A 21,861-nucleotide genomic window follows, 5' to 3' on the forward strand; every position below is an offset into this window, starting at 1 on the left:
CTGCTGCTGCTGGCACTGTTGCCATCGCTGGATGTCCCTGCTGCTGCTGCTGGCACTGTTGCCATCGCTGGATGTCCCTGCTGCTGGCACCGCTGCCATCGCTGGATGTCCCTGCTGCTGCTGCCATCGCTGCCATCGCTGGATGTCCCTGCTGCTGCCGGCACTGTGCCATCACTGGATGTCCCTGCTGCTGCCATTTCTGATGGCCCTACTGCTGCTGGCGGTTCTGTTGGTGGCCTGGTGAAAACACTGCTGGTGGCTCTACTGGTGGCAGCACTGGTGCCATCACTGGGGGCTCTGCTGGTGGCCTATTGCCTGGCAGTGGTGGCATCCCTGGGGTCTCTGCTCAGGGCACTGCTGGTGTTACTGGTGGCAGTGGTGCCGTCACCAGTGCCCCTGCTGGTGCCATTTCGGCTGGGCACCGCGGCCGTGTCTGCAGTGGGGACACCACTGATGGCGTCACTGGTGTGTGTTCTCCTCCTGCAACCGCCGGTGGCCGCACGGGTGGCTCTGAAGTCGGAGCCAGCCCTGCCTCTGCTGCCGTCCCCAGTTCCCCGCGGTAACTGGTCCCGCTGGTGCCTTTGTCTGCAGCGAGTCCTCCCGCCCGCCTGGGGGCGCTGTGGGGCCGGACAGCGGCATCGGGCGGAAGTGACATTGGCGGAAGTGACGCGGCGGCCGCCTTAGCAACGGCGGGATGAACGCGCCTCCGGCCTTCGAGTCTTTCCTGCTCTTCGAGGGCGAGAAAAAGTGAGGGGACACCCGGGGGCGACTAATTAAACCCTAATCAGACTGCGGGGGGAGGGCGGAGCCCGGGCCTTTCTCCCCAGTCCCGCGCCCGCATGGATCGGTAACATCCCTTTATCCCATCCATCCCCTCAGGATCACCATCAACAAGGACACGAAGGTGCCCAACGCCTGCTTGTTCACCATCAACAAGGAGGACCACACGCTGGGGAACATCATCAAGTCGTAAGTTCAGGCGGGGAGCAAATTTGGGGGGAGGTTTGGGGCTTTTCCTCCCCTCGTTTCGCTGCTGTTTCGTTTTTTTTTTTTAATTTTTTTTTTTTTTATTCCCGTTGCAGGCAGTTGCTCAAGGACCCGCAGGTGTTGTTTGCAGGGTATAAGGTCCCACACCCTCTGGAACATAAAATTATCATCCGTGTCCAAACCACCCCTGACTACAGCCCCCAGGAGGCTTTCACCAATGCCATCACGGACCTGATCAGTGAACTCTCCCTCCTGGAAGAGAGGTTCAGGGTAAGTTCATTTTGTTCTTAAAACGATTTGGGCTTGTTATGATTAATCAAAGGGATGGGATCATCCATTAGAGCTGCTGGTTTTTAGGTTTATGAATTAATTGAAGGCACACTCTTTGTGTTGTTCAGCTGCTGTCAAAGCATGGCAGAGCCTGGCTGCTCTAATGTGTATTTATTTTATTTTTTTTTACTTCTCCTGCCATAACTGGGCCAGTATTTTCACTTCTCATCACTTATGCTCAGTTTATTTATTTATTTAGCCCCTAAATTCTGAGATTTAATCTGCTTAATACTATTCAGACAAAACCAGGGGGACTGTGACTAAGAGCCTGCCTCTGATGTGCTGGCAAAAGCCTCCAGGGCACCCATTTGTAAATAAATTCTGGTTTTAATTTCAGTATTATTTTTCTGGTGGTGTAGAGGTTTCCACTGTGGGTTGTTGTGCTTCACAGAACAGTCAGGAATGTTTGAACATCCACCTCTGGCTCAGTAACAGCTCGTAGATGTGTGTTTTTGCTTTTGTTTTACAGGTTGCTATTAAGGACAAACAAGAAGGAATTGAGTAAACCCCCCCCCCTTTGGAGCAGACTGTTACTTCTGAGGCAGAATGATGTGTCTGGTAGTTGGATGAAATATTTAAACCTCCCTTCATGGCAAATATTTTCCCCCTTGTCCCACTTCTGTTTAATTTCTGACAGCAGCAGCAATATTTTGCATTTGTTTGGTTTTTTTAATAGCAGACAGGCACTTTGCCAAGAGGATAAATGTCATGTTGGAGTTGGTGGATAAGTCATTAAAGTGATTATTTGTTTTCTGATTGGAGCCTTAAGGCAAGTATTTGGCCTGGGCTGTTGGGGAGGTTGTTGTGGGTATGACTCCAGCTGTAGATGAACTCTCTGCTTTTCCTGCCAAAAACTCCAGGCACTGCCAAGTGAACTGGTATTTTGTTTTATTAAGTGTCATTTCTATAAAACAAATGCACAAATTGTGAAAACTTACAGTAAAAGAAAGCAGATGTTTACAATGAATCGATGAATTTTAACAAACTCTTACCTTGTTCATTTCGTCTTGCACATAAAGCTGGTCTAGAAAACGTTCATGGGCACATGGGTAACAGTCACTAATACTGCACTAGGTCAAAGCACGGGGGTGAGACTGTGGCACAGGGCACTATGACTTCTTCCAGATTGCTGTTATGTTCACACTTGTCAGCACAACAAGGTAGGTGAAGGCAGGGTCTGCTACCACGTTGTTCACCAGGATTTCAGGAGGCTGCTCCCCGTTCACCCGCAGCTCCGGCCACTTGAGGATCTGTGGGGAGAACAGAGGGGGTGGTGGTGTGTCTGAGGGGGAGGTGGGTCCCTGGGGAACCTGAGGCAGAGGCTCTGCCCTTTTCTGAGGGGCTGGTGGAGCTGTGTGATATTCCTAAAGGGCCAGGGTTTAGTGCAGAGGGGCTTGAGCAGGGAGGGACGAGTGAAAACAGCTGCACCTCAGTCCCAGAGGAACAGGTTGGTGGCTTGGCAATGCACTTCCAAAGCCTGTGGAATCACAGAATTGTTGAGGTTGGAAAAGACCTCCCAGAGCATTGAGTCCAACCTGTGACCAGACCTTGTCACCCAGACCAGAGCTCTGAGTGCCACCTCCAGGGACGGTGACTCCACCATCTCCCTGGGCAGCCCCTTCCAATACCTGAAATCCCTTCCAGTGAAGAAATAACAGAACACTGGGTCACTTCATACCTCTGTCTAATGCAGCTCCAGACCAGTGGGTGAGAGCCTTTGGGAGTGTTTGTGATTGTCCTTTCAGAGGGACAGGCAAGGGAACAGGGATTGCCCCAAAGAGAACTGTCTCCAGAGGGAAATACTGGGCAGAAAAAGGGGGAGTGAGCCCTTTCCTGCCAGGGAATGTTCACTCTGGCTTCCCTCCCCTCCCTGGGGGATGTGGTGCCTCCACACCTGTGCTCCCCAGTTTAACCACTGTTTAGGGCCCTTCTAGGAAGAGCTGCAGGGGGTGACAGATTTGCTTTGCAGCTCCTCATTCCTGTCCCAGTGAACAGCCTTGGCCACGCTCTGGAGATTGCTTTTAATTGCTTGTGAGTGTCAGATGTGGAAACACAAGGCATGTTCTGGGATAAACCCGCTCAGGAGTGGGATCAGCTGCCCTGGCGTGGAAGGGAGGCCCCAAAGAGAACCTCAGACCTACCTGTGTGGGAGAGATCCTCCGCTCCGAGCGCTTTCCCTTGGCAGAGCCCCAGGCTGTGGTGTAGCTGGAGAGGTTGTACATCCACACACTGCCCTTCTCATCCCCACAGAACACGTACTCTTTTGCTGTGAGAGCAGAAGAAAAAGCTGGAAAACGAGTGTGGAGCTGGGAGTCTGTTCTGCTGTAAAGCAGAGATTCAGGAGAGCTGCAGGATCCCAATGGAGGGTGCCATATTTCAGCAAAATTCCCTTTCTGGCACAAAAATATTTATCTACCTTGCTCTGAAAGAACTCAATTCATTTGAAGATAAACCAGCTATCTTCAGTGTAGAAAAACTAGCCCTAAATGCTTTGGGATTTCTCCTGACCTTTTTTAGACTGGTTGTGGGAATTGCTGACCGGATCAGGTTTGTCTGTTCCTTGTCAGTCTCCAGCTGCCCAGTGTGTGACATCCCTGCCCACAGATGCACTCAGCATCCCAGTGCCTCCACAGGGCCCAGCCCTGAGCTCTGTGCTTTGAAAACCTGTGCAAGAAAGACCCCTCGACCCTCAGCTGTCCCCCCTTGGAGGGCAGATGGTGCAGCTGTAATTCTTTATTACACGTGTTATTTCCACCCAGCTGGTGCTGGGCTGAGGCTGCGCAGTGCTGGAGCTGCACTGCAGAGGGGAGGGCAGAGCTCCCTGATGGGCTCTGAGATCCAGGCCTCTGCTTCCAGCTCCAGGCTGCTCCCATGGATCAAAGGAGAGCCACGGACACCTGGGCAAAGCATTACCCAGGAAATGAGTGCTGCCTACCTGGGCAGGTGCTGAGTGTCAGGTAGGACATGTCTGTCGTGGACCACTCCAGCTCAGCCAGAATAACTGCAGACATTGTCCGTTGGCATCCTTTTTCCTTGGCATCAAAAGACCTGCTCCAGCTCCACAAGTATATGCATCCTGGTTTGGAGCTCTTGGAAACTAGGGAAGAAAGGAAGGGAGAGACTGTGTCAGCTGCTGAGAAGCAAAATGCATCGAGACAGAGGTGGTCCATCCAGAATATGGCTTTTAAAGACATGGGATCTGATCCAGCAGCAACTGTTTCCACCTGCTTTACCTTATCTCAGGATAATTGGAGGTTGCAGAGAGATTTTCAGTGCTATGCTTATGTTCCTGAGCTGCAGAACAAGCATAAGCTGTTCAGAAAGAGCTAGCCCATGATGTGAAACCCCCCGTTCCCCTGAAAAAAAATACTGTTGCTGCCAGCAGAAAGGGACTGTCCTCCCTTCCACATTGGCACTGCTTGGCCAAGTGTGCTCTCGGGGATGTGTCCAGCTGATTTCCAGTCCTGTCCAAGAACAGGTTTGCACTCTAGGCCACAATTTTGGGAAAGACATGTGACTCTGGGAGACAGCTCCATCCTGTGTAGCCCCCCCAAAGCTAAAGCAGAGGCTGTCACACCCTGCTCAGCCCCTCTGCTCGTTGTGCTGGCTTCACCCTGTGCACGCTGAGGTGCCCCACTGTTTTTGGGATTGGGCTGTTGTGTTTATACTCACCAACGACATCATCATTGAGAAAAGCCAAACCATCAACCCTGTGAGATGTTGTCATGCTTTCATCATCAGGAAACTGGAATATGGCTTCAAAAGGCCTAGAGCAGGGGGAAGGGTGAAATGAGCCAAGTCCTGAACAGCCACCCTTGAAAGGGCACCCGGGTGCAGAGCCCAGAAGGAAATTTGTGTGTTAGTGAGTCTCTTGCCAAGCTCAGGTGAATTCCCCCTTGAACTTACACTTTTGTCACCTGGGTTTATTAATACAGCAGAAGCCTGTTTGCTCAAGAGCTTGCTGTTCCACTCCATCTCTTTTGCAGGCATCAGGGTTAGTATTTATCAGCAGGGCATGACTTTACTTGCTTCTTCCTCGTAATTTTTCCTGAGCTCCCACAGAGTGCCAGTTTCCTGGGTTACCTCATGTACCAGGAGCAGGGAAGGCCTCACTGTGAGACTGGAAATGGATCCAAAAATTTACGCTCCGTTACACTACCTGGAGATGACACGCCCTTAAGTTTTGGGGTATTGGATTACACTCCTGCAAAGCAACCTGCAGCACCTGCAGACTGCAGCTGTCATGCAAGCTCTCAACAGTCCTTGAGCATGCTCCCATTTTTTCTGGCCACTCTGGGAAGGGGAGGATGTTTCAAGTTTGGAAGGACATGCTGCTTTTGCTCAGACCTCCTCAGTTAGTAATCAAGCCTTTGTTAGGACTATCTCTTCTTGTTACAGAAAGCAAATGCATGCCCCCAGCTTGTGGTTCTCACCTGCTTTTTTGTCCCTTATCCAGTTTTATGTTCCAGGCAAAGCAGCCATCTTCGCAGCCTGCCAGCAGGTACTGCTCTGGGCAGGTGGGGACCAGGGCAATCCGGAGGGGGATAGAGGCTGTTTCCAGCACCAGCAGCTGGCTAAAAAAAAGCAGAGAACAAGCAGTTAAGTGGTGCTGTGAGGTGATAGTTACAGGCTCCTGGACTGGCCATATCTGGTTTTTGAACCTTTACCTTGCTTTGAAATTGTAGTCACAGTCTGGAATCCCAATATCCCAGAGTGCAATTCGCTTGTCATAGGATGCAGCTGTGGAACACAGAAGAGAAGCAGGTAGTGACACCGCTGCTCATCTGGCTCTTCTCGTGCTAGCTGGCAATTCTGCCTGAGTCATAGTCACCCTCTAAGGCTGTGGCACCAGAGAGCTCATTAAAGCACAGCAGCAGTCCCCGAGGCTCCAGCACTTCCCAGCACTGGCCCAGCACTTCCCAGACACTGTCACACATGCACAGTCAGTACTTTGTGTTCTTATCCTGTGCTCTAAGAGGGGCAGATAAAACAAAGTTTGCTTCCTGGTGTCCATTACTGAGTTGTGGCTTCACAAGGTCATTAGTTAGTGGCCCTCTGAGCTTGTTTCTGGTCAGGGCTTCTGGTGGAATCTAAAATATGAGCTCCAACCTCTACTCTCAGGCAGATACCACTTAATTCCACATATCCATGGCTTACTGTGTTCACATCCACAACAGCTCCCATTGGGAAAGTTAGGCACTGACAAAGGGTGAGAAACATGTCACCAAGCTGATACACTGAAAGCAGAAACAGTTCTAAGAGATTACTCTGAGTAACCTGGACCCTCATCAGATGGCAGCCCTCAAACTTAGAGTTTGTTGGTGTCCTCTCCCCAAAAACAATGCAAAGATTCTCCCTTTATTACTCTAAATTTTTCTATGAAATATAACAAGCCTTGCTGTCCACACCATTATATGGCTGTGCTACCAACCTCCTTATCCCTTCTACCAACCTCTTTATCCTTTTCTCTGCTTCTGCTTTTGGCACTCTTGAGCTTCTTCTTGAAAAGTACTGCCTATTCTAAAAAACATTCCACTTTTAATGGATCATGTAGCACTCTAACCACTCCAGGATGTGGGTAATTGTAGGCAAGAGGAACAATGGGGTGCAGGTGTGGCCTGAATGGCTCTGTACCAACTGACTGTACAGCCTGACAATGCAGTTGCAATTTGTAACATGATGGTTTCATTACCAGTCCACGAACCACAGCCTCTGTGAGCCCTACCGTGTGTGGCACAGCTCTCCTTGACATCAGGACCTGAATAGAAATCTCTGACGAGGCATAGAACTCACATTAAAAAAAAAAAAATCAAAATCAATTAAGTGCATGGTTGGATAAAATGAAACCCAACGGCCCATAATAGGGTGCTGTGCTGGAGGAGAGTCATGCCACTGCCTGGCTCCCAGCTGCCTGCTCTGCCATTCTCCTTACTCATCCCTGTGGAACAGATCCACTCCTGGGCTTGTTTGTGGCTAATGTGTGTGTGACAGCCACCCTGAGAGCCACCAAGGGAGAAAGAGGAGCTGCTGCACCTCAGCTAAAGAGCCAGGCTCTGGCTGAAACAAGCTGTTCCTGCTGGAGATTGCTGCCACAGGAGAATAACAATGCTCTCTCCCTAATGTCCATGCCTTTTGTTCGTGTGTCCCTGCTTGCCCTGGTGACAATTCCCCCTGTTCAGGAAGCCCTGACTTTTCCACATCAGCACTAAAACTAGGGATTCTGAAGCTGACTTACTGAACAGGTGGGTCTCCTGGGTTGGGCTGAAGCAGACAGTAGCAATGGGCTTTTTGTGAGCCTTTATCTCTCCGTAGCAGAAGTCGGCTGCCACATGGATCAGTTTGACAATCCCTCTCCTCCCTGCAGCTGCCAAGATGTTGTGAGCTTTCTTGCGGTTGTCGCTGATTACCATCGTCAGGGTTGTCCATGCAACGCTGAAGAACTCCTGGGACAGAAGGAAAACAAGGCTGGGGTGACAGAGAACAGCCAGCAGGGTGGTGGCTGTCACCTCAGAGAAAAGACAACTGTCACAAGTGCTACTCAGGTGAAATGACACCACTATTTAAGATGGAGCATCAAAACTCAAAACAGCTCTCAGAAGAATGCAAACTACAGAAAGAGGATGTTTATTCCTCTGTGCTGTCAAGCAGGCTCAGCAGCCAGACACACCTGTGTGAGGACTGGCAAGCTGATCTCTTAAGCTAATAAAAAAATAAACCCAAACCAGGCGAAAAGGATGAGCATGATATGTTTATTATCTATCTTCATCTTCTTAACATCTGTCCACACTAACACTTTCAGACCTCTTTGTAATATATATTATGCGTGTATGTAATTACTACTGTAATTACTACAGATATTCCCATTCAAGGCTTACCCTTCCCACTTGCAACCCACCTCTGTAGCCACCTTATACTTTTTCAGCACCGTCCCTGTCTCACAATCAATCAGACAGACAGATTCCCCTCCACAGGTTGCCACAGTTCTGGAGGAGCTCACAATGGGATCTGAAAGAGGAAAATAATGGGTGAGAAGTTCCCAGGTTCAGGGATAACACATGAAGACTGCAGCTTATCACTGCCTGGTGCTCTCCCAGTCTCCTGTTTTCAAAATCAATGGAGAAATATGTAAGCAAGTCTCTTCCTGACAACGGAGACTACGGCTTGAAGGAGCAGGGGTCTAAGGCATGGAGTCCGCTGGGATTCCAGAGCCAGGTGGTTCTGGGAATCCTGCAAACCTCTTTAAGAGCTCACCTTTCCTGGCTCCAGAGTCTAGCACTGGCTCGAAGACACAGGACCAGAGCTGCGTTTTAAAATCCTCGCGGCTGTTGCCTTTACTGTGACACTGAAGAAAATGCAATGGCTCTGCACTGACATCCTCCTACAATAAACCATCCACATTTAGAAAATTCATTCCCCTGACACGGTTTGCCTGTGATTGCCTTGACAGAACTCTCTACTGAACACAGCAATCTGAGTTAAACTCAAGTATTTTTCAGCCCTTCTGTGCTACGGAGAAGAGGAGAGACTGAGGTGCCACAATGCTCAAGAGTCCTAAAGCAGCAGGGAACTGTTTAGCAAAGATGTGCCCAGCAGACCCCAGCAGAGAACCCCATTTCCTACTGCAGAGAAGCGTGAAAAACCCTTTAGATCCCCACTGGCCTGAGCTGAGGGGGAAACACCTTTCCCCATACAGCCACTGGTTTGAGCTGAGAGCAAGGCTTGCCAGTCCCATTTCTAAGCACAGGCTTTCAGTGCACCACCTCAGAGCGCTGGTCCATCCATCCCCCAGAGGAGATTCACTGGCGTCTCCTGGGGGGTGCCTTCTCTCCCTTGATGCCTCTGAGAGATTTAAAACAATGACAAAAAAACCAAACCAAAACTCACAATATATTTGGCCAACTATGAGCTCCAAGCTCTGTGCAGAGCTCTGAAGAAACCTGAAGGCAGCTCCTCCCACTAAACCAAGAGGCCCAAAGCCAGTCCCAAGGGGGCTGATGGACATACCTTGCGCTTGGAATTCTTCACTGGGGTCAAGGTAACCACGCCGTTGTCCTGCTCCTGGCTTTTCTGTTCCCCTGTCATCTGGCTGGATCTTCTGTTGCTTTGCCCCTTGGGAAACTGCTCTCCATTCTTCTGTGTCCCTTCAGCTCCCTGCTCAGGGGTTGCCTCCTTGGCTGGTTGGTTCGATGTTCTCGGTTTGTCAGGAGCTGGGTCATCCTCCACATGACTGGATTTTCTGGGATTAACTGCAGCCTCCTCCTTGGTGCTTGCCTGGGACTTGGACCTCTTGTTTCCAGGGCTTGATTTTGAATGATTTCTTTTCCTCTTGCTGGGTGTTACTGTGACCTATAAGGCATGTTGTCATGTTGTCAGGTTCTGCAGAAGGTTTTTAGCTTCCCCGAGAAGTGCAGATAATTTGTAAGCCAGAGATATTAATTATTCACATGCAAGTACCCTCCCACGGTTACAGACTGGGTTCCAGGAATCAGCTAGCCCAGAGCTGCAGGGTTCCTAGAGGCAGAAGCTAATGAAAACCACACAGCCAGCCTCATTTTCAGCTCCCTTCCCTCGTCTCAGTTATTTGCAATCTACATAAAATGTGGAAAAACAAATCTGGCCCGTGGACCACAGGGGTTCAGTCTGCAGCCATTTCCAAGCAGGCAAACACCAGCAGAGTCTGGCCAGGCATCAGCCCAGTTCTCTAATTAAAACATCCCTTCCTAGAGGAGAGGTGGAGTGAGTAGGACTGCACTCATGGAATGTTTCAGGTCTCCTATGAGAATGGAAGCTCTCTCCTCTCACAGAGCAGCTCAACCTTCGCATTTCTGGGAAAGCTTCAATCTGGCTGTAAAGAAGGAGCCTGAGCTGTTGGATACAGGCTGGAGCCTGAGACTGCCCCTGTGGTTAGCAAAGGGTCATAAATGTGAACTGACAAGAGCTATTGAATTCTCAGGAAACAGAAAGAACATTGCTAATGTAACTGGAAAAATCACCTACCTGAGCCACATCCTCTGCAGCTTCCCTGGGGCTTTCTGTGCTTTCTTCCTCATTCTCATCCATCTTTTCCTCTGTTTCAGTATCGGAGTTTAACTCCAGACCTAGTGAGTATGCCAGAAACTCTTCTGCAATCATTTTCACCTGAGAAGCAAATACGTGGATATGTTAAAAAAGAAAGAAAAAAAAAGAAGACAAAAAAGCCACAGCATGTCAAGCTCTGATGTGTCATGGCACAAAGAGCTGCTTTGCTGGGTTTTTAATACTGCTCCCTCTATTCTGTGTGAATTTCACAAGTGGTGGAGGAGTCCCCAGCTGACATTACACGACCCAAGAACTTCTCTTTGTCATAGGCATCCAGAGCACACAGCTGTGGAAACAACAGCACAGCAATAAAACAAGACAAAGGAGAGATGGAAGCCTCAACCGTGTGTATGAACATATAAATAAAACAAATGTTACAAACTAAATGGTGTCTTTCCCCACTGGGAGTAACTACACTTCTGTCATTATCTTTTCTCTTCCATCAAGAGTAAAGGTTGCCATTAAACTAATTTTCAAACAATTAAATATTAAGGATACTGCAGTCTGGTTAATTAGTACAAGTATCATTATTGCTTATGAATTAAAAACCGATGTTTAATGATAACCATTTCAACTTGGTGCTTCTGTAACTGCTTAACAAAGCAGTGAAGAAAAAGTGATACCACTTGTCTGCAAGAGCACCCAAATCCATGGAGTGTTTTAATCCAATCCATGCAGAACCAGGAGCAGGGTCCTTGCCTGAAGAGCAGGAGGGTGAGTGGGATGTGACCTACCCGCCAGCGGGTGAACTCGCTGAGTGAGCTGGGTCCATACACCACATTGGTCTGTACTGACTTCAGGAACTTCTTCTTGATGGACTTCACCTGCTCAGCTGTGTATTTCTCAGGGAGTTGGTCACGGAAGAATTTTTCCCAGTGAGCAGTAACCTAGGCAGAAAGACTGAGTTTATTCAACAGAAAAGCACAAGGGAACTTGTGAAAGCATTTGAGAAGTGGCCAACCTTGAGTGCTGCACCCTACGTGATGGCACCACTTTAATTTAATTATTCACGTTCAAATGACCACTTCAGCTAACAAGAAAGTCAGTTCCTCTGAACCAGGCTGGAGTGAGTGTGGCTCAGCAGGCATTGTCAGCATGGACCCATTTAGAGATACCTGGGCTCCAAAAGGCTGCTGAACTACAGGCACAACCACGTGGATGCTCACCTGTCAGCACAGTTTCCCATCGGAGTTTCTGGTGGGCAGTAACACATCCATCAGCATTTGGACCCAACAGACATTTTTACATTGAGGCACAGGACTAAGAACTGGGCAGGCAAGTACCAATAACATCAGGGAAAGGCATCAGGGCCCAAACACCACGAAAAGAACAGCACAGGGGGAAGAGTTTGGTGTCTCATTAAACAGCCAACCATGATCAGTTGTCTGGGTAAGAGGCTGAGCAGCCCTCAGAGAGACCCCTTGAGATACACGAATATTACACATACAACACTCAGCACAACAAGACATCCCGTTCTTCAGTATTTGATTTCTCCCCCCGCTACACAGAAGGAATTAAGAAGATCAAGTAACTAGAATACAAATGGTAAGAGAAGTAATACACAAAAGCAATCAGCCAACCAAACCTTTTTCATAACTGAACAATAATTTTGCTTAAGATCACAACAATGCCTTGTGGGGACAATCTGTCAGGAGCTAAACTGTGTAGACAGATAAGTGAAAATAGAGTTCTAAACATTCACAGCTGAAGAAGAAAGAACAAATCCTTGCTCCTGGTGTATGCTGGAAAAAGCAAGATTATCCTGAGCTTGGTTTTGTGCTCCCCATTCCTGGGCCCTGGACAGTAACTTAAATTAGATGGGGAGGTGTTTGCAGCTGTTCTGGCAGCACCAGGCTTCTTCCATTTCTGAATGATGCTCAGAGTGACCTGAAAAACTACAGGATCAGACAACAGACCTGGCTGGCCCTGCTCCTGTCACCTAAACCAAAGGCAAATTGGCTGCACAGAACAGGTAGAGCAGATGCCAGCAGTGACCAGAGAAAGCAGCAGTAAGACATTTCCTGAGTGGCTCATTCTGCAGGCTGGCCTCAGACCATACCACAGGTATTGCAAACCACTTGAAGCTTGTCTGCAGCTCTGCCACTCCACTGAGCACAGGATTTAGTTATTTCTCAGGTGTTTGGAGGTTAAGGAAATATCCCACATCTTACCTTGCTGGTGAGCTTACGGCTGTTGACACGCCTCACATGGTTGGCCAGTTTGGTTATGTCCTTGCCATTGAGCAGACGAAGATTTTGCAAAAGAAACATTACTTTATAGTCATCATTGAGCTAGAAAGAGAAAACATTGGAGTTATAAAAGCTGTACACGTGGTACTTGCTTTACCTTTAGTCCTTGATTAAAATACAGCCTATATGAAAATGATACATTTCGTAAGGAAAAGCCACTTCATAAAATCTCCTCAGGATTTTCAACTTGAATTTCACCTTTCAGCTGTGAATTAATGTTCTCCTGTGAGCTGGGATCTTAAACTGCAGACAGAGCTGCCCAGCCCTCAGGCAGTGCTAGCATCCAACACAAGGTGGGGGCTGTGTAACTGCTCATCTGCTGGGCCTGAGTGCAAGACTGGGAGCTCTGTTCATATCCCTTAACTCTTTACACAGGGGAAGGCCTGTCCTGCCTCCAGTCAAGGAATTCCAGCAGGAATTCCTTGGGTCAGATGCATTTTAAGTCAGACAGTTCACCATACAGCCACACATATACTGCCATTCTGCAACAGCAAATAAGCATGTGGGGATGGTGAGTGGCTGATGCCAGTTTACAGCACAAGTAAAATCAGTTTTGGATGTTTAACTTGTACAGTCAGCAGATCCTCTTGGGAGAAGTCGAAACCTAAACCAGATTAATCACCAAGTTTAAACCCTCATCAGAGGACCGAGGCTGCTCTTCCAGAGCACAAAGGGCAGTAAAACTAAGACAGATATTAGGAAATAAAACTAACATTAGATATTAGGGAAAAACTCTTTACTGTGAGGGTCATGATGCATTGGCACAGGTTGCTCAGATAAGCTGTGGCTGCCCCATCCCTGGGAGTGTTTAAGACCAGGTTGGATGGGGTTCTGAGCAACCTGCTCTAGTGGAAGGTGTCCCTGCCCATGGCGGGGGGTGGACCAAGATGAGCTTTAAGGTCCCTTCCAAACCAAACCATTCTGTGTTTCTGTAAGAAGGACATCTCTACACAATCATTACCATATTTTACACAAGTATGAGCATAAAATACTGTGCCTGATAAGCCATCTAAGATGGGACTTTGGTCTAGAGAATCAGGAGTTCAAGACACAGATTTTAATATCTGAGTGGTTTTGGGCAAGTCACTTCTGCAGACTGAGAAACAGTGGCACAAAGTGGTTAAATGTGGCACGAAGGCTGGCTGCTTTCTCCAATGCCCTTCCACTTGCTGCCCAAGAACAATATATAAGAGCTTTGCACAACTGCTGTTTGTTTGCCTCTCTGTTTAGTGTAAGGAGGGGGGTAACTCACTGTCAAGTACACATTGTTCTCGTAGGTCAGCTCCTCAAGCAGAGGGAACTGTTTCAGAGCAGTTACATCTTCCAGCTTGTTATTGTTGCAGTTCAGGACACGCAGATCAGGCAGGGTTAGGCTGTTGGGGAATTTGTCCAGTAAATTATCAGAGAGATCAAGTTTCTGCAGGTGCCTCAGGCGGGAAAACAAACGTGGGTCTAAGTCTCCAGTCTTCAACTGCAGCTTGGACAGGCTGAAAATAAAAAAACCCCCATGAACTATCTGCAGCTCACTGGAACAACAAATGCTGATTTCACAGGATACAAAGTCCCACCTGGTGGCACCTCAGTCCAGCACAACTCACTGGGTACATCTGACCAAACCTGCTTTTTCTGGCGGCAGCATTCTGGATTGTGAGCACACTGTGGGGAAGGCGATGTGTCTGAGCTGACACCATCAGAGACTCAGGTGTGTCAAAGTACAACTAGCCTGCAATTCAGATAATCTCCTAGGGGTAACTGAGCTGGCTGGGAGCAGTGAATTACCAGAAAAAGTTATTTTATAGAAAAAATTACTACACCTCTAAGAGGTTTGGTATTTCGTTCCTGTGCAATGTTGATTCAACAAAACAAGCTGTGGCAATTCAAGACACTTACTACCCTGTCCACAGAATGTACTACATTCATTATTTCACAGTTCAGGCCAAGTGCAGAGCATGTTCCCAAATAATTTGGCTGTTTTCAAAGAACTAACTTGACCAAAAAAGTGATTTTTCCATTTCTTTTATAGCGAGTTTTGCTGCAAAAACTTCCAATGATAAATGTGAATATAAATGAAATCTACTTAAATCCCAAGACTGCCACCAAAACAGAAGAACTCTGTCCTGGAAAGAGGAAGTGGTACAATATTGATGAGGGGAAAAGAAATATCCCTGCTCCACAAGAAAGTGAAAAGTACCTTTTATAAGCAGGGTCATTTATATTGGGTTAGATCGTTTAGGTGAGCTCCAAAGGGAGGTTCCAGTCCTGGCAGCCAACATCTCGTGAGGGCACAAGCTTGAGCTCCTTTAACAAACAGAATCTCTGTCTCTAATGATTAGTTAAAAAAATAGACTTCTAGATATTAATGAAGTGTGAATAAATGAGGCAAATAAATCCAGGAAGCAAGATCCTTTCTCCTTCACTTGCCATCTCAGAAGTGTAACCAGCCAGCCAGAGCTGGTAAAGGTTGAGGAGAACCCAGCTGGCTGCAGAGCTGTGGCTGTGGTGTCATTTTGGGGAGAAACTCAACGGTGTTCCCCAAATAGACTTTCTGAAATACGACCCTTCAACATCACAGTACGAAGCTGCATGGAGAAAGCCACACTCCAAAAATCCACATCTCCCCATCACTGTGTTACCCAGATTACTGCAGCTGATACTCCTCAGAGAAATGTTTAAGTTTCTCTCTAAAAATAATGATTTTAGCACAAGGCAAACTGAAAGAAATAACTTTAAAGAGTACATGTGAAACCCAAACCCCCTGACATCAGCAACAAAAACAACAAAGGCGCCAGCCAGAAATTGGCCAGCTGAGTCACTTGGATTGGCCAGGTCTGGAACAGTGAAATTCCACTGTGTTAAACATTTGGAAAGATACATATTTGCAATGACCTCTGTTCAGGATCTGAGTGACAAAACTGTTTCTATTGGTTTTTAAGTGTTTCAGAGTTTATTCTCTCCCTCTGCAATGTGAGGTACTAGGATAACTGGATTTAGAGGGGATGGAAAGTGATGGAGGGAGAGGAAAATGGAAAGGAAATAATGTAAAAAATACTTTAAAAACCCTCTCAAATCTATGCTGGAAGATTCTCTTACTCACATTAAGCAATTGCTAGCAAAGATACAAGGGCTTTGGGGGTAGGGATGATATCTTGGGGTTAGGAAATCAGGATCCAGCCCTGAGCAGTTTCACAAAATAGAAATGGCAAAAAAGGGTAACATCTGCCAATAACCTCTCTAGTGAATGCAGTGCCACCAGTGCTCACTGCTCCTGCACTGGAAACGCCATCTCAGTTCTGTGCTTGGGATCTGTTTCTCTTTTTTCAGTAAAAAAGAGAAGAAAAGGGGAAGAAAGAGAGAAAAAGGAGATTGTCCAGCTTGAATTAATCTGGAATTTTCCATGGGCCTGTCTGTACTTACTTCAGGGTCTCGATCTTTCGAAGCCTCGTAGATCTTGGAACTGCCCTTTCCAAAAGAAGTTCTGTAGTAATTTTGGACATTTTTAATCTCCACCCCGCTGCTGGAATCACTAATCAGTCAGCTGTAAGATGTCTTCTGGTTACCTTCCTGGTAAAACAAATGGGAATAAGAGGAAATGCTTTCAACAGCTCCAAAGGCAGAAAAAAAAATTTATGAGGTTATCTACTGTTTTTGCTGCTGTGTTGGAAGTCACCTTTGTTACTTGGCTGAAATGAATATGGCAAAGACTATTATTAGACTGGGCACAGGCTCCCAACACGCTGATCCAATCCATCTCCAAAACAACAGGGATACATCCCATGGCTGTTGGAGTGACAGACTTGCTGCAGGTGAAAGCTGTCCATAAGTGATGGCACTCAGGATCAGGACAGCACCACAGGTACCTGTTTGTGCCTCTCCTGGGCTCTGCTCCAGGAATTCCAACACTCTTTCAAACGAACAGCAGCAGTAAGAGTCAATACACCTGCTGTGAATGTCTTCCTCCCAAGAAAGCGACACTGCGCTCACTGGCCTGACCAGCTGGACAGACTCTTGGCTGACGGCTTCTAGATTGCCAAAAATTTTGGAAAACTGAATTAATCAGCGGAAATTTAAACACCCACCAATCAAGGACATCATTTCCTCACCAAGGAAAAAGAAAATCAACAGCATTCTGTGTGTTGTTGTTGATTAACTGATGTTTCAGTACACAAACACACACACACACACGGAGGGATACACCAATATTTGGAATAACAATGCTGACAGAGTCAAAAAATTGCCATGAAATTACTGGTTCAGGGGTTACCACTCTTCCTGACACAGATTCCAAGAGAGGGAAATAAAAGAGAACAGAGCTCCAAGGCTGGGCTCGCTCCTGTCTTTCTGTGTTAGATCAATGCTGCCTAAATGCAACTCTAGCACATCGTGAGGAGCACATGGGGCACTGAGCCGTCCTTGGGTTTGCTTTCAGCAGCACCACACACCTACGGCACCTGCAACAATTTGTGGTGAGCAACGGGGCACTACAATATTGTATACACTGAAATATTGTATACCCTGAAATATTGTATACAAGCACAAAGAGCTGAACTGAAAACCAGTTTAAACAGCAGCTGTTTGGGATTTGATCCTTCAAGCGACAGTGCTCTTGCTGCGAGCCAAACCACAGGGTCAGGCTGACCCAAGCAAACCTCCATAAGATCTTGTGCCTATAATAAAAATGTGTCACCAGTGACTGTGGATGTTCCCATCGCCCTCTCTTTGCCACACTGACACCCCAGACACAGCTGTGACATGGCGGGAGCTGCAGGGAAGGCCAGACACGGCAAATCCCATCCCCACAGCATCACGGGTGATGCTGCAGAGAGAACACTCGGTTACCCCGGAGGCTGGTGAACCCTGGGGTTCTTTCAGTGCGAACTGACCCCCTCCTGCCCCACCGCAGCTCTCGGGATGGAGCCCCACAGCCAAGCATCCCCCTGACCTGAACGTGTTTATTCGGAGCTGCCCTGCACCACCCGGCTGGCGCAGCCCCTGGGCCGCGATGCCCCGGGGATGGCAAGGCCACGGATGCCGGGATATCCGCCCACGCTGGGCCGCGGGGTATCACCGGCTGCGGGCGCAGGCCGCGGCTCCGCCCGTGGGCAGGGCCGGACAGGGCCGGGCGGGGCAGGTGCGGCCCCGGCCCGAGGCCTCGCCCGTCACCGCCGTCTCCGGACACCGAGCGCCGCTGGGGACGGCGCCGGCCGCGGCCTGAGGCGCCCCCGCGGGGCGTGCTCCGCGCGCCGCGCCTACAACTCCCAGCGACCCCCGCGGCGCTGAACAACGGCACGGTGCCCGGGAGCGCCGCGGGGGCTGCTGGGAGCGCGAGTCCGCCCGCACCCCCCCCCTCCACTCCCGCTGCCCGGCCGCGCGGCCTGCGCCCGGCCCCGCTGCCCTCACCTGGAAGCGGCCGGGGAGGAGGAAGAGGAGCCGGGGAGGAAGGAAGGACGGGAGGAGGAGCGGGAGGGGGGGGCTGTGTCCTCGGCGCAGCCGGCGGGATGCAGGCGGCAGGCGGCGGCGGAGGGCCGGGCTGCGGCTGCAAGGGGATCCGCTCCTGCCTGCTCTGCGAGGGGCCCGCGCCGGCCGCTCCGCCCCCGCAGGTACCGGGGAGGGGGCGGGCGGCGGGGCGGGGCGGCGGGAGGAGCCGGGGGGCGGCGGGGGGCGCCGGCCGTGGCCCCTCGGGGCGGGGCGGCTGCGGGACCCCCGTGCCCGGAGCGGGGCCGGGGCCCCGGGGGCCGCAGGGCTACACGACGGGGGAAAGGCAGAGCCCCCCCGGCGGTGAACAATTCTGAATTCTTCACCTCAGTAGCGCTCGGAAGCCGAGTCGGAGCTCACCTGGAGCCTCACGTGTTACATTCACATTCATTTGTTACAGTTTAGCCTTGTGGCCTGCGCGATTTTTATCAACTTTCCTTATTCAACATTTATTGCTATGACAAACCATATCTCTGCAGCAATACCCACCATTATTCTCCTTATACCTGTGGCGCTGAGGATCATCGGTTCTTGCCTGCCTCTCCAGGATAAAGACATCACTAGGAAAGAAAAGTGGCTTCAAGCAAGCAGCACAGTGATGCTGCAGCTGTAAAAAAAAGAGCAGGGAATAGTTGTTCCCCAAAAGCAGCTGTGAAATTTCTCTTGTCTCCAAGAATCCTGTAGTTTTCATGCTGCAATACCAAGGTTGCAGGGGCAAATAATGGAAATATCTTATTGCTTTTCTTCTTTTCTGTTGATATTTCCACAGGGAGAAGATAATTTCACTTACTGTCCAGCAACAGGCCTAGCTAAAGGAAATGAGCACTCGGAATTTGCTGGCTGGGCATTTCCCTTTCCAGGGGTGTTCCTGGTGGAGGAGTTCATTAGTGAAGATGAAGAGTGTGAGATAGTGGAACTGATGGATCGAGATGACTGGAAACCATCACAGTCTGGCCGAAAGAAACAGGTTGGACTTTAGAAGCACATCTGATCTTAGATCCCTCTGGAAAAGGAAAGCTGTTTTCAGCTAAAACCCAAAATATTGAGATGTTTCATTAAGTGTTTTCCTTTGAAAGCTTTCCCTGAAATCAATGGCAAGAATTACCTGCAGTTAAAATCAACCTATTGCAAAAACACATGATAGTTGCAACAAACAGTATCTGATGGTGTGTGTTCAAGCATTAAAGTTCACACAATCTCCAAGGGAAAGAAATGGGTGTTTAGATTTGGTTTTACTTTATAAATCCAGAGAGATTAATGTAGATTCACTGAGTCCTTTTGCAACCTGGCAACCAGGTCACTGGAAGAGATGAGAACAGAACTCTGCAGGAGCAGCCTCTCCAAAAAGACTTGTCCTAGATTTTCCCTTTACACCAGCTTTTTCCTCCCTCTTCTTTTCCAACAGGACTATGGACCCAAAGTGAACTTCAAGAAACAAAGGCTGAAAGCTGGCAGCTTTACCGGTTTGCCAGGTTTCAGCAGAAAGATTGTGGCCCAGATGAAGGCCTGTGCTGTGCTCAGTGGTTTCTTACCTGTGGAACAGTGTAACCTGGACTACAGACCGGAGAGAGGCTCTGCCATCGACCCCCACTTTGATGACTGGTGGCTCTGGGGGGAGCGCCTGGTCAGCTTGAACTTGCTGTCAAAAACTGTGCTCTCCATGTCCTGCGATTCAGAGGACACCATCCAATTATTTCCCATTTCCAGTAAAGAGGAATTAAGTCCCCCTGGATCTTTCACGCAGACATCATCGTGCAGAAATTCAGGAGAAGGGGGAACCAAGTGCTTTTTGTCCCCAAGGCTGGTTCCGGGTAAGGAGGTGAGTGTGGCCATCCCCTTGCCCCAGAGGTCGCTGGTGGTGCTGCACGGGGACGCGCGGTACAAGTGGAAACACGGGATCCACCGCAGGCACATCGAGCACCGCCGCGTCTGCATCACCTTCAGGGAGCTCTCCGCGGAGTTCAGCGCCGGGGGGAGGCACGAGGAACTGGGCAAAGAACTGCTGCAAGTTGCTCTTTCCTTTCAAGGGAGACCCGTGTGACCACGAGGTTGCGTTTTGTTGGGAGATGGGTAAACTGAGGTATGGAATTTGTATGACTTGGTTTATTTCTGAGGTGGGCGTAAGGAACCAGGTGTGTGCAGAGATAAGCTCAATAAAATGGAAATTTAACAAACAGAAGTAAAAGGGATGGGTTTTGAAGCTTCCTGGGCAATGGGAGCTTTTAGGCCAAAGTCAGAAATGAGAGGTTGAATCCATTAGTTATGTTGTAACAAAAAAGCAAACAGCCATTTCCTAAACACTTAAATTAAACCGAGAAAGTTAAAAACATTAAACAGAGTTATCAAGCAGACCTTGACACAAATCCAGCCCAAGCCCTGTCACAGATTTTAAGCTTTCCAGACCCCTACTTGATTCTGTCAGACTGGTTTGAATGTTGCACCAAGCCCTGGGGGTACAACTATCTACTCACCCACCTCAGATAGGTCCTTTAGAGACCAGGTCTCAAGCAAGTATCTCACTAAAGACAGTACAACACACTGAGAACTAATTAAAGTAATTATCTTTGCTGAAGATTCGTGCTCCAGCAATGAGGATTAATCATAAATTTCATGTGTGACCTGTATCTTCTGGGACCAAAGAGCAGCATTTGCAGAGGGCCAGTGCTGACTCTTCGGGCTTGGACAGAGATCAGACCAAAGGCCTGCACAGACTGTGTTATTTTCTGATCATTTGTCATCTCTGAACCCTGCTGTCAGCTCTCAGTAGCAAGAGTCTGATTTTGGGAATTAGCTGGGCAACAGACTGCAACCCTGGCAGCTATCATTTATTTTCCTGGCACCTCCAGCAGTCAGGTTTGAATCATGCCTCGTACCTAAGATTCAAGCAGTCATTTGCAGCAGAAGCTGATCTGAGGCCATCTGTCTGCTCTGAACAAACTTCTGTGCTCTTGAAAATGAAGTTGTGCTGTGGAGGAAGCGTGATCCTTTAATAAACACGGCGGTGCCATGAAAGCCCTTCAGCACAGTCACACCTGCAGCAGTAAAACACCACCTTGCCACCACCAGGCAGTGCTGCCTGGCTTTAGTTGGGAAGGAAAGGGGACAGATCTCAGCATCCCTGCACTGCTGTGCTCTGCCCCAGAAGTACTTCCTTGGCACAGTGCACAGGATTTGCTGCACAGTAAAGCACTCCTGCCACAGGCACTGCCCTCTGCTTTGGGCACTGCCAGGGAGGAAGCTCTTCACCCAGGACAGGAATTAGATGGGTCAAGCAGGATATTTTTTATCAGTTTCTGCCCTTTGTGGGCTGCAATGAGCCAGGTTCAGTTTAGTGCTAATTCCAGCAGAGACCTACTAACAGGGCTCCCATGGGAAGTCCCAGACTCCAAACCTCCATCCAGGTGGGCTGGTGAGTGTCATCAAGGAGCTCCAGCAGCAGTTCCAGCAGTCACAGCACATCCCCTCTGATGCAACCTCTTCACTGCAAACACAGACACACAACAGGCAGGCCACACCTGCTCACAGCGAGCTCTGTCCCAGGAAATTCCTCATAGGCTGCAACTGGAAGAAGGTAGATGTAAATTAGATATTTGGAAGAAAATTCTTCCCTGTGAGGGTGATGATGCCCTCGCACAGATTGCCCAGAGCAGCTGTGGCTGCCCCATCCCTGGAAGTGTCCAAGGCCAGGTTGGAGCAACCTGGGATAGTGGAAGGTGTCCCTGCCCATGGCAGGGGGTGGAGGAAC

At 49.0% G+C, this 21,861-nt stretch overlaps 3 protein-coding genes across 7 annotated transcripts; 2 read left to right on the forward strand and 1 right to left on the reverse strand.

Annotated features, from left to right (window-relative positions):
* Nucleotides 1-640: 640 nt before the first annotated feature.
* Nucleotides 641-2,284, forward strand: LOC116454164 (DNA-directed RNA polymerase II subunit RPB11-a). Its single transcript, XM_032130384.1, has 4 exons — nucleotides 641-747; nucleotides 880-969; nucleotides 1,083-1,257; nucleotides 1,787-2,284. The coding sequence occupies exons 1-4, from the start codon at nucleotides 695-697 to the stop codon at nucleotides 1,820-1,822; spliced, it is 354 nt and encodes a 117-aa protein (XP_031986275.1). The 5' UTR covers nucleotides 641-694; the 3' UTR covers nucleotides 1,823-2,284.
* On the reverse strand, nucleotides 2,189-18,090 carry LRWD1 (leucine rich repeats and WD repeat domain containing 1). 5 transcript variants are annotated; one of them, XM_032130373.1, is made up of 16 exons: nucleotides 18,042-18,090; nucleotides 16,059-16,205; nucleotides 13,897-14,131; nucleotides 12,567-12,686; nucleotides 11,130-11,282; nucleotides 10,315-10,455; nucleotides 9,322-9,663; nucleotides 8,569-8,695; nucleotides 8,213-8,322; nucleotides 7,553-7,760; nucleotides 5,985-6,057; nucleotides 5,751-5,891; nucleotides 4,990-5,084; nucleotides 4,253-4,414; nucleotides 3,459-3,583; nucleotides 2,189-2,567 (listed from the first exon to the last, which is right to left on the reverse strand). In XM_032130373.1, exons 2-16 carry the CDS (start codon nucleotides 16,136-16,138, stop codon nucleotides 2,427-2,429), a joined length of 2,253 nt encoding a protein of 750 aa, XP_031986264.1. In that variant the 5' UTR covers nucleotides 16,139-16,205; nucleotides 18,042-18,090; the 3' UTR covers nucleotides 2,189-2,426. The 5 variants fall into 5 exon arrangements, with proteins under 5 accessions (XP_031986264.1, XP_031986265.1, XP_031986266.1 ...); XM_032130374.1 differs by lacking the exon at nucleotides 18,042-18,090 and adding an exon at nucleotides 17,584-17,732; XM_032130375.1 differs by lacking the exon at nucleotides 18,042-18,090 and adding an exon at nucleotides 16,582-16,663.
* Nucleotides 18,091-18,120: 30 nt separating this feature from the next.
* On the forward strand, nucleotides 18,121-20,292 carry ALKBH4 (alkB homolog 4, lysine demethylase). Its single transcript, XM_032130378.1, has 3 exons — nucleotides 18,121-18,241; nucleotides 18,886-19,083; nucleotides 19,522-20,292. The coding sequence occupies exons 1-3, from the start codon at nucleotides 18,140-18,142 to the stop codon at nucleotides 20,155-20,157; spliced, it is 936 nt and encodes a 311-aa protein (XP_031986269.1). The 5' UTR covers nucleotides 18,121-18,139; the 3' UTR covers nucleotides 20,158-20,292.
* The last annotated feature ends 1,569 nt before the right edge of the window (nucleotides 20,293-21,861 follow it).

Source organism: Corvus moneduloides, chromosome 20 (genome assembly GCF_009650955.1).
Source record: "Corvus moneduloides isolate bCorMon1 chromosome 20, bCorMon1.pri, whole genome shotgun sequence".
Taxonomy (NCBI): Eukaryota; Metazoa; Chordata; class Aves; order Passeriformes; family Corvidae; genus Corvus; species Corvus moneduloides.

Coding starts and splice junctions, on each gene's coding strand:
- ALKBH4 (XM_032130378.1), top strand. CDS start 18,140: ATGCAGGCGGCAGGCGGCGGCGGAGGGCCGGGCTGCGGCTGCAAGGGG. Junction 18,242..18,885: donor CGGCCGCTCCGCCCCCGCAG/GTACCGGGGAGG, acceptor ATATTTCCACAG/GGAGAAGATAATTTCACTTA. Junction 19,084..19,521: donor AGTCTGGCCGAAAGAAACAG/GTTGGACTTTAG, acceptor CTTTTCCAACAG/GACTATGGACCCAAAGTGAA.
- LOC116454164 (XM_032130384.1), top strand. CDS start 695: ATGAACGCGCCTCCGGCCTTCGAGTCTTTCCTGCTCTTCGAGGGCGAG. Junction 748..879: donor CTCTTCGAGGGCGAGAAAAA/GTGAGGGGACAC, acceptor CCATCCCCTCAG/GATCACCATCAACAAGGACA. Junction 970..1,082: donor CTGGGGAACATCATCAAGTC/GTAAGTTCAGGC, acceptor TTCCCGTTGCAG/GCAGTTGCTCAAGGACCCGC.
- LRWD1 (XM_032130373.1), bottom strand. CDS start 16,138: ATGTCCAAAATTACTACAGAACTTCTTTTGGAAAGGGCAGTTCCAAGA. Junction 10,456..11,129: donor GCGAGTTCACCCGCTGGCGG/GTAGGTCACATC, acceptor TTTGCTTCTCAG/GTGAAAATGATTGCAGAAGA. Junction 8,323..8,568: donor AGACTCTGGAGCCAGGAAAG/GTGAGCTCTTAA, acceptor TTCCTCTTTCAG/ATCCCATTGTGAGCTCCTCC.